This window comes from Morus notabilis, unplaced genomic scaffold, assembly GCF_000414095.1.
Source record: "Morus notabilis unplaced genomic scaffold, ASM41409v2 Scaffold969, whole genome shotgun sequence".
NCBI lineage: Eukaryota > Viridiplantae > Streptophyta > Magnoliopsida > Rosales > Moraceae > Morus > Morus notabilis.
This window is the reverse complement of record NW_010356500.1, coordinates 1-10,816: the sequence shown is the minus strand read 5'-3', so window position 1 is coordinate 10,816 and position 10,816 is coordinate 1. Positions and strand designations below refer to the sequence as shown.

General features: G+C 33.8%; 1 protein-coding gene across 1 annotated transcript; it reads left to right on the top strand.

Annotated features, from left to right (window-relative positions):
* Window positions 1-8,674: 8,674 nt before the first annotated feature.
* On the top strand, window positions 8,675-9,611 carry LOC21384378 (probable glycerol-3-phosphate acyltransferase 8). The gene is made up of 2 exons (XM_024175879.1): window positions 8,675-9,164; window positions 9,228-9,611. Exons 1-2 carry the CDS (start codon window positions 8,842-8,844, stop codon window positions 9,592-9,594), a joined length of 690 nt encoding a protein of 229 aa, XP_024031647.1. The 5' UTR covers window positions 8,675-8,841; the 3' UTR covers window positions 9,595-9,611.
* The last annotated feature ends 1,205 nt before the right edge of the window (window positions 9,612-10,816 follow it).

Sequence of the window (10,816 nt, the reverse complement as noted above, 5' to 3'; positions counted from 1 at the left end):
ATATATATATATATTGTCTTTCTTCTTTACTACCGGTCCTATGTGGAAACATGTAAATAGTGGGTATAACATGACACTTATTGTATATTAATAACAACTCTAAAAAGTGTAAGACTAATGTCCGAATCCCATAAGTAATTTCTTGGTTTTTTGTGCTTAATTTTAGAAAAATAAATTTCTTGTTATATAATAAACTTTCTAAAGTCACTTGTTACCTAAAACAAATAGTATATTTACCCCCATTTTTACCTGTTACACTGCGGGCCGGTTCTTCACGAAGGATGTGAGTAACACTCAAAGAATATTCAGTTCTTAATTTTGATAACTAAATGTTAATTTAGGGAGCTAAGTAAGAAAAATTGCTCAGTGAAATTTAATTTTATTGTGTATAGAAAATATAATTTCAAATATAGATTCTTAATCGGTCAATATAAGTTACGTATGTCAAACATTTTAGGTAATTAGATCATCTTCTTTTGATCCAAATAACGGAGGGCATGCACTACTAATAACCGTACATTATAGTGCAGTATATATAGTCATAGACATGCATGTATATAATAACAACGTACAACAAATTAAAGCGGCAAATAAATGCTAGACACCACGCGTTAGAGTACAGGTACGTTTGGTGAGACGCTGCATCCACCTAACCTAGAAACTTTGCATGTGGTGACTTTAATTCCCCTTTATTTAATGTCACCAAAACCGATGCAAATTGTTATTTAAGTGCGAAAAATACTCTCTAACATAATACTATATATTTATTATTTTAAATCTATAATATGTTTTATTTTATTGAAAATTTTCTAATAAATATATAATATGATAAATTTAATATTTAATTTCTATTGATTGATATATTTATTTTCATTTGATCTTTTTAATTTTTACTTTTTCAAATTATTTTAAAATTATAAGTAACTTTTCACAACTTTTAAAGTTTATAATTGAAGTACAAATAAAATAAAATATTATATTATATTTTTTAGTGTCAATTATATAATTAATATTAGCATTTATATTGAAAATGATCTATAACATTTATATTGAAGATGATCTATTGACTTGTCTTTTGTCTCTTAGAGCTTCGATTCTTTGCATCGCAAACTAATAAAATCAGTTCTCTAAACTAATAAAATTATTGGATGGACATGCATGGACTTTAAAGGTTGCTTACCAGAGAATGTACTAATTCCCTTTCCCTTCCATCTATAGTCTCAGTATTTCTAAAATGGCGTTGAGTATGTGCTCTAATATTTTCTCAGGTAAAAAAAAAAAAAAAATTGCTTATTGTTGCTTAGCTATAATCTCCATCTACCAACAAAAGCCATTAGAATCAAGTACAACCATGTCCACCCATTTATCTTTAAGGTCTTGGACAAATATTTGTATATACATATGTGAGACCTACACTTCTTTGTGTTTCTGAGATAGGGGGAAACAAAAATTATGATAAAAATAACCATCATTAAGATTGTTTGTTTGGAAAATGGAGATGAATTTATTGCTTTAGTCAATCGGGGCAAACCAACGATCAAAATATATAAGAAAATCCATTGGAACAATAGTACAAGTGTACAACTAGGAAAAATATAAGAAGCGCAGGGGATTTTTTTTAAAATTTTTTTATATAATTTGAGATAGATATGAAATTGTGCACCATATATATAAGCAGAAAAAATTAATATAATTAGTCCTCGACATTATTGCTTATAATATGTTTTCGGTTAGCCCTGTACTTTTCGGATACAGAAACGACAACCCATGACCAACATTAATTTTGTGGAGAAACGTTACATATATATAGCTTAGCTTCCATACTGAGTTTTATGGCACCACAGGGTTTACGAATGGGTCAAGATGTATATTAAGATTATTATTAAAGGTCCTTGATCAATCTAAATCTAGCTAAGCAGACGTTTATGTGGAGCCCATCCATATCGATTATGTATGATAGCGGTTTGCAATAACTTTAGTGGTTAAATCATGGATGGTCCAATGAATCACCAAAAATAAAAAAAATAATGGCTGGTCTTGGATCTTTTCTTGCCAGTCACAACCATACTAATATAGATGGTCATGGGATTAAGATATTTAAGCTCCATTATATTATCTTGTTTTGATCAGCAATTATAATTAGTTGTGGTTTTTAAGGGTTTGTGCTATTTTTGTTTCTCTCTCTGTCTATTTTCCATCTATTATTGGTAGTATTCTCTCTCTCATAGTACTCAAGAATTAGATTTTAAACCAAAAAGGAGGAAAAAAAAATGTAATGCTATCTGGCTTATATGTTATATCTATCCATCAGTCCATTATGCCTATGTGGTTTTTAGTTTCTATCAAGGAGAAAAAAAAGCTATTTATTTTCTAGGTTTCATTATATTTAAGGGTCTACAGGAGTAAAATTTAGGAAAAAAAGAAAGAAAGAAAGATGCCATTGCATGCCTTGTGTCCCACAGTTCCTAATTATTTTTATCTTTTTTTTTTCCAGTATATATATATATATATATATATATATAGTGCGGTTTTAATAGTTACTATAATATTCATTCATCAATGAGTATTATTATTTTAGCTATAAAATATCAATCTCATAATTGTAATAAATTAAATAGCTGACAAAAAATTAATGACAATTGATGAACTTGAATTTTTATTATGCCACGTCGAGGTGACCACCAATTAAAATTAAAATGTAACCATTAAAAACTTGCCATCCATATATATATACATATACATTACAATTTTTCTGCTCTATCGGTAGCTTATATGTACGGAGATGTGGAGTTGCAAAAATTAGTAAGAACTAAAAGATATTCACAATAAGAAAATCATGCATTACTATAAAAAAAAGATTTACTAATTCATGTTAAAAATGTTAGTTAAATCTGTCTAAGAACGACATTTTTAACAATGATGTAACATAATAAATACCTACCAATAATTTGCCGCTTCTTATTATTAATAAATACTTGTTTATGCTGATGAACGCAGTAGGAGTCAAATTTGTGAGAGAGACGTACGTTACTAATAAAGAAATAAGATTGCCACTTTCCAATGAGAAAGGGAACACTGTTTTTGTAAATTTGGTCCAAATGGAAATTATATGCTTCTAATATTTCCGGGCAACTAAACAAATCCCAACAATATTCCATGCAGTTAGGGCAACCCAACAAATCCCAACAATATTATTCCACGAAAGAAATCAAAAGTGACCCAAAAAAATAAAAATGTAGCTGCATTCTTAAGGTTTATTGACTAGAGCAAGAAAGAAAGTATGGTCACCAATAAAAGCAGAAAACACATTGAAGCATTTCAAGGTTTCCAACTACTCCAACTAACCATTAAGAAATTTTAAATATTTTGCTGGAAACAAAAGATGTTTTCAACTTCCAACACTCAACCTCCTCTTCGTGTATTTAGGTTTTCCTTAGGTATGAGAAAAAAAAGGAAAAAAAAAAAGTTTTACATCATATGGAGAATTTCAAAAAAAAAAATTAATGTGATTAATGGTGGATTTTATTGGACCCTTTTGTTGAAAAAAGGCTTGATAACTCATTTTGAGGTACCATTTTAAAACTTAATTTTAAGTCGGATCCACTAAATGTTAGTTTCGGTTAATGTGGATTCATGTTTTCTTTTATATGGAAATCGACATGAGATATTTAGAGTAGCTTCCACTATAAAAACTTGACATTTAACATCTCTAATTAGATGACGGTTTTACAAGAAACCGTCATCTAATGTGCTGGCCCAAAACGCGGACCAACTGGTAAAATATTAGACGACGGTTTCTTGTAAAACCGCCGTCTAATGTGAGCGCGGAAATCAAAAAATAAAATTTAACCTCAGACTTGTCTTCATTTCGAGAGAAACCCAACTCAAAACCTTCGTCAATCTCTCTTTTTCTTCCTGTGAACTATATCGCCGCCACCCACCGCCCAAAATCTCTCTCTCTCTCTCTCCGTCTCTCTTGACGCCGCCATTGTCATTCTCTTTCTCTGTCTCTCTAGACGCCGCCACCGCCATTCTCTCTCTCCGTCTCTCTTTCTGACTCTCGCTCTGTCTCTCACTCCGTCTCTTGCTGTCGTATGCTCCAAGCCGCTTGGTGTTCACCAAACCGCCAAGCGTCCGTCAGCAGCCGTCATCTCGTCGCTGAACTGCCAGCGACCGTCTCTATCTTCATTTTGTTCAGTTTAAGTTATACTATTTTTTGGATTTGACATTTATAACTATAGATTAGACGACAGTCATTTTAAATTAGGTTAGACTATTAGACGACAGTTTTTTTTTTTAAATATTATATGATTGATAGGATTAGAACTAATTAATTGCATTTCTAATATTATTTAAATGTAAATGTGAATATTTATTGTATATGATTTAAGAAGTTTAAGTTAGTTAGGTTAGGATTAAGAATGAAACTAAATATAAATTTAAGTTATTTAGTACATTTTTTGTATATATTGATTAGGTTAGGTTTATTCAATGTTGATTAGGTTAGTTTTAAGTTATTTAGTTTAGGATTAAGAATGAAACTAAATCTATATTTGTTGATTATATGTTGATTCTTAGAAACATGGCGGCCGTGATTAGTTCGAGGAAGAACTTAATACCACACGAGAGTTATTTGGGGAGGAAGGCACTTCTGATGGGGCAAATCAATATGAACTTAGGAAAAGAACAATATGATGATGGGAAACAAAGGGCAACCATAATGTGTAGAGTTGTCAAAATGAGAGATAAAGGAGAAAGAATAATAGTGCAATTTGATAAAAAAAAAAAATAACCCCATTGGAAAAGCGGAGAATGAACTACAAAGTTATGTCAGTATTTTGACACGTGAACACGTGCCAATAACAATAGAAGATTGGAGACATAAAGAAAATAAAGATAACGTGAATTGAATTTGGCATGATTTGGTTCAAAGTTTTAAGGTTCCAGAGACCGCAAAAAATATGAGCTTACTTATGCGGCGAAAATGGCTCAGGACTTTAGGTCAAACCTATTCACAACCTTTGTAAAGCTGTTAAAGGATAGTCCCCAAGTCTTTGAACTCGCAAAGAAAGTGGCTAGAAACTATCCTTCAATTATTCCGGAGCAAGGAGGAAGTTTATAGAGTATAGATTTAGTGACGATCGACAAGCCATTTTTGAAGAAGCATCTAAGAGAAGAGGATCGAACAAGTACCTGCATGGGAATGCTCGTGGGGGATATAGGAAAGGAGAGGAAAATTATGTAAGTCTTCAATTACTTTTTTTCAATAATATTAATTACTTTTTGTTTGTATTACAATCTTTAATATACTTTTTAATTGAATGCAGATGCGAATGCATAACACTACGAAAAAGTCAGATCAAACCACTTTATGGAAGTTCATACGCAAAAAATTGGACAGAACTTGTAAAATTCTGGAATGTGAAGAGATCGACAAATTAATTGTGAGTTATTGGTTTTCTTTTTAATATTTGTTCAATCAATGGGAAATATGCCAAGAAATTTATAATATTTTTGTTCTAAATTTTGTAGGATCAATATGCCGAAGAAGAGCCCCAGGAAAAGTTTCAAACTCATGGGACTGATGATGTGCTTACTAGATCATTGGGAAACCCAAAACACTTAGGCCGTGTTCGTGGGCAATCTTAATTTGTCAAAAAGTCGACTTATTTTCATTCCACTGGCAGATCAATAAGGGACGAGGAGTTGACAATGCTGCATAAGAGAGTGGAAATAATGAAGGCTAGATGGGAAGCAATGCAATCATCCTAAGGCCATAGCCTAGCACCTGTAGGAGAGGGAATGGTAACTCTTACGGTGGATCAACGACGTAGTGTTAAGGAGAGTTGTACTCTCTGTAATGCTACGCCACTGGTAGATCCCCCTTCATCAGGCCTTGGTGATGGTAGTAAGTGCATTCTTCTGGCTCCAACAGAGGGGAAGAACAATTTTATTGTTGTTGCGATGGGGATGGCGTGGTTGGATAGTCACCCTACCGATGTTGGCCACGGTGTCGTACTTGGGGAGGGAAATGTACGCATCTCTATTCAGTCGACTTATGTGAGAGACGCGCCTTTGCCTATCCCTACATTTGATAGCACGACTGTGGGTGATGATCTTAGAGGATTTGTTGCCTGGCCCAGGAATTTGATTAAACAAGGGTCCTTGAGTAAAGTTAGCAAAGCTCCGACCAGAAAAGAACCCTTGGAAAATTTTCCGGAGCCGGCGAAGAAAAAAGCTGGGAAACAAAAGAAGTGGAAAAATACACAAGCACTTGCCAGAGATGGGGAAGTAACACAACCACTGCCGGAGCAATTACAAAGGTTGCCCATAGAAATACAAGACTTAATGATTCATGTGTGACAATCGATGGGCATCAGTGTAACAATTCAGATTCCCCTTCCATTCAATACGACTCAGGTGCTACTATGCAGATCTTCATTACAACCGATGATATCGAATAGATGGCCACCTATCAAGAACTTAGTCTTATGTGTAACATGGCGTACATGTGGTAATATAACTATCCTTTTTACTTTTTCACAATAAATTATTATTTATTATTAAATGTATAACTAACTTCTTCATTTTTCATGTAGTCACTTGTGGCATGTGTGCAATCAGGAGAATGTCCTAGGATGTTGGGGTTAAGTTCCAGGCCAAGCGGAGCTGGATATAGAGCTGCGGGCAAACGCCATTTGTACATTTTTGTTACAATCGGGTGTCTGACGCATTTTCTTCGTGCCACACAATGGAGGAGGACATTAGATGTTGGCCGTGATATCTACCACACAAGATAAGGTCGTGTGCTTGGATCCCCTTGCGGTGAAAGTACGCGTAGATTTCAGAAGAATGATTGCCCTATAAGTTTAGCATTCTTTATAACTTTCAAACTATGAATTTATATTATTTTCTTTCCTAATTAATTGATTTTTTTTATCATATATTAGTGCATTACGTGGTTGGAAGGCACAAACAATGCTTGAGTTTGTAGCCATTCGGATGGGTTCACAAAATTTCTCATCCCAAAGGTAAGTGTTCATAATTTTGTTCATTGAATTACTCGAATTTAAGGAATATACAATTTTTCATGTACCAAAATTTTTCATTCATTATCAGAAAATTCCGACCCAATAGGGGAACAAAGAATACGGGTTCTTCGTCTTACGGTATATGCAAGATATAATGAGAGTCGGTATTAATTATTTAAAAAACATAGAGGCATATACTAATGATCATTTGGTAGAAGTGATAAATAAATGGGTACATTTTGTAAAGGGACATATATTGTAAAGGTACATATAATATATTGTAAAGGGACATATAACTTAATTTATGTATACATTTTTATTTGAATATATATAATATTAATTTGTTTATGTTTTGTGACTTGTATTAATTGTGTGGCCAAAGCGCTGATAAATCACAGGATTAATAGGCCAACCCGTGAGAAAAGTAATAAAACAACAATAATTTTTTTTGGTGTATAAGGTAGATATAACGACGGTTTTTAACTAAAACTGTTGTTATATATATTATTTTTAACGACGGTTTCTTCAGAAACCGTTGTTAAATGTGAAACCTAACCGCTAAAATTATTATTTTGAGAAGATCTTAAACGACGATTTTGTATATAAACTATCGTCTAATGTTCTATTTAACGACGAATAAAAACCGTCGTTAAATCATACAACAATTTAACGACTATCGATTAGACGACAATTCTCCTAACCGTCATCTAATCTTTTAACGACGATTATTAACCGTTGTTAAATCTCATATTTTTACTAGTGTTCGTAGTGCACGTTCACCAATCATCTATATTGTATCTAAAGAGACAATTGACAGATTGCAATAATCTAATAATTATGCCTTTTTCTTTCTTAATAGGGTGTAATTTTAGGTTCATAGGAGTCTCATGAAATCTCAATGACCTAAAACTTTCTTTTTCTTAATAAAAAATGAATTTATCAAAATTTGAACCCTAATAGACATATTACACAACTACATACGCACATACCTAATCATTTGAGCTAGAAGAAAAGACTACTAGAGTCCTAGTCATGCATGTTATATACCAATTACACATTGATATTCCTGCCATTTTTCTCTAAAAATATACACAACATTTCGAGTAGTGAGTTTCTTGTGTCAATACGACGATAGTCAATGAGCTTATTAATTGGTCATGTTCGTATTCATCGGTCGTCCATTGAAAAAAATATGATTCTATAGAAGGATTACTCCTAATTTCATATTCCTAAAACGCTTAAGAAAATGAGAAGTAATTGACGCACAATTTTTCCTCTATATTGCTTTTTTTTTTTTTTGACAAAAACTAAATAATAATTTCGATGACTTGTGAAGAGGAAAGAAAGGGAAAAAAAAATTTACGGGAACATATTAGGGCCCGTTTAGTTCGTTGATTCGAGTTGAGATGTGACTTTATGTGAGAACTTTTTACTGTAGCAAAAAAGTTAAATGTAATTGTTTCTGAGAACTTTTTACTATAACAAAACTCGAGTTATAAACTCAAATCGGTGAAATGAACGGGCCTTAGTCATTTTGGTCCCAAACACCCGCCAACTACATTACCATCCCAAAAATAAATTTTCAAAAAGCAGAAGACCCATTTTCGTAATTTTAAAAATGTCAGCCCCCTCATTTAAACCCCTCACCTCACGTTCCCTTCCCTCCCCAGCGCACCACACTCTCTGTCCTCTCCTCCAACATAACTCAACTAAACTAAACTTAACTTTCCTTTTGTTTTCTTGGAATATTGAGTAGAAGAAGAAGAAGAAGAAGAAAGAAGAAACCGTTTCGTTTCATACTGGCCGAGACATGTCGACGGCGAAACAAACCAGCCGAAACTTCCCACCGATCACGAAGTGCGGCAGCGGCGGAACGACGTCGTACGGATCCATAGCGGCGGATCTGGACGGCACGCTTCTGATCTCCAGAAGCTCCTTCCCTTACTTCATGCTCGTCGCCGTCGAAGCCGGCAGCCTCCTCCGCGGCTTCTTCCTCCTCCTCTCACTCCCCATTGTCATCTTCGCCTACCTTTTCGTCTCCGAAGCCCTCGGAATCCAAATCCTCATCTTCATCTCCTTCTCCGGCCTCAAGATCCGAGACATCGAGCTCGTTTCTCGTGCTGTTTTACCGAGGTATAATTTTTTATTTTTAAATAACACAAGAATTTACGCAGTACTAACAATTTAATTTATTAGGTTTTATGCGGCGGATGTGAGGAAGGAGAGCTACGAGGTGTTTGAGAAATGCGGAAGAAAGGTGGTGGTTACGGCGAACCCGACGCTGATGGTGGAGCCGTTCGTGAAAGACTTCCTCGGCGGGGACAAGGTCATCGGGACGGAGATTGAGGTCAACCCGAAGACGAAGAAGGCGACCGGATTTGTGAAGAAACCCGGCGTGTTGGTCGGTAAATGGAAGAGGCTGGCTCTTCTCAAGGAGTTCGGTGACGAATCGCCGGATATCGGCATCGGAGACCGCGCGTCCGACCATGATTTTATGTCCATGTGCAAGGTAGCTCTCAGTCCTTTTTGCACTATAAAAGCTTTCCTCCAATTAATCAGTTAAGAAAAATGGAAATATAAAAAATGGTAGTTTTAAAAGAATGATGTTTAATTAAACACTTCATTTTTGATGTGCATCTGAAGTTTGTTAGCTTACATATCTGCAAAATTGTGTTTCCAAGCAAAACATGTTCAAAAATACTTTAAAATTGACCTTTATTTTCTTGGCGTTATAGCTGGAAGTATTATTGGTTTATTTGTTTGGTTAGTATTTAGAATTAGTATTTACAGGACGGAGATTGAAGATGTTTTTTTTTTTTATTTTTTTTTTTTTTTTTTTTTTTTTTTTTTTTAAACTTTTGTTGGTAAGATTTGCAATGAAACGTATTGCTTTCTCATTTCTCCATGGCAAATCGTCATTAGTCTCATAGGTTAGTGATGTTTTTATTGTTTTTTTGTCTGTATAGTGGTTATGGATTTCCATCTTCTTTAATTAAACATTTTTGGACTTGATAAGAAATTCAATTTTTGTTTAAGGTCTAAACCAACCTTTTGTAATTGCAATATATGTTCTTATGAAAGCATTAAATGAACAACGCCTCTGATTTTGCGAGCACTGAGTAATTTTCTTCTTCATTGTAATTGAAAAGCAAAGAAAAAAAAAAACCCCAGCAAAAAACCCCAAAAAGGCAAAAAAAAAAAAAAAAAAAAAAAAAAAAAAAGGAATAATATTCTTGACCTATATTTTACGTTGGAGTAAATCACATTAGGAAAAAACTTATAGATAAGGATGAATATCTTAGTAACACGGCATTGCTTAGATGTTTGGGCCCCACAGAACCCATTGCCTTAACCACCCCCAACTGCATTCCAGCTAAAAGATTAGGTGGTCCATTCAAGGATTTATTTTTCGCATTTAAGATTTCAATTAATGAATGTCCTGCTCCTATTTCAAAAAAGAAATAAAGCCCTCAAAAGAAAAAGAGAGAGAGAGAGAGACAAAGAAAAAGCATATAAAAGAGATTTAGGCACATTTTCTCAGCCTATTCCAGACAAAAAATAAGGTTTAAGATGTTTTCGGCGATTTATTACTACAACTACACTCCATCAACATAATTAAAAAGGTTTGAAAATAAGGCATTTGATAGGTAATCTGAATTCCGAAACAAATTAAGAAAGTTAGAAAGAGACATAAACATCAAACTTGTTAGTTTTGGTGAACGAATAAGATAGGTTAATTTAACCCGAAACCAAAATCAAGTTTGAATGTTATATTTTTTATTGGA

What these genes read in the sequence shown, in the direction of transcription:
- LOC21384378 (XM_024175879.1), top strand. Translation starts at nt 8,842, where the DNA reads ATGTCGACGGCGAAACAAACCAGCCGAAACTTCCCACCGATCACGAAG. An exon ending in TCTCGTGCTGTTTTACCGAG is followed by an intron (nt 9,165 to 9,227) that starts GTATAATTTTTT and finishes TTAATTTATTAG; the next exon opens with GTTTTATGCGGCGGATGTGA.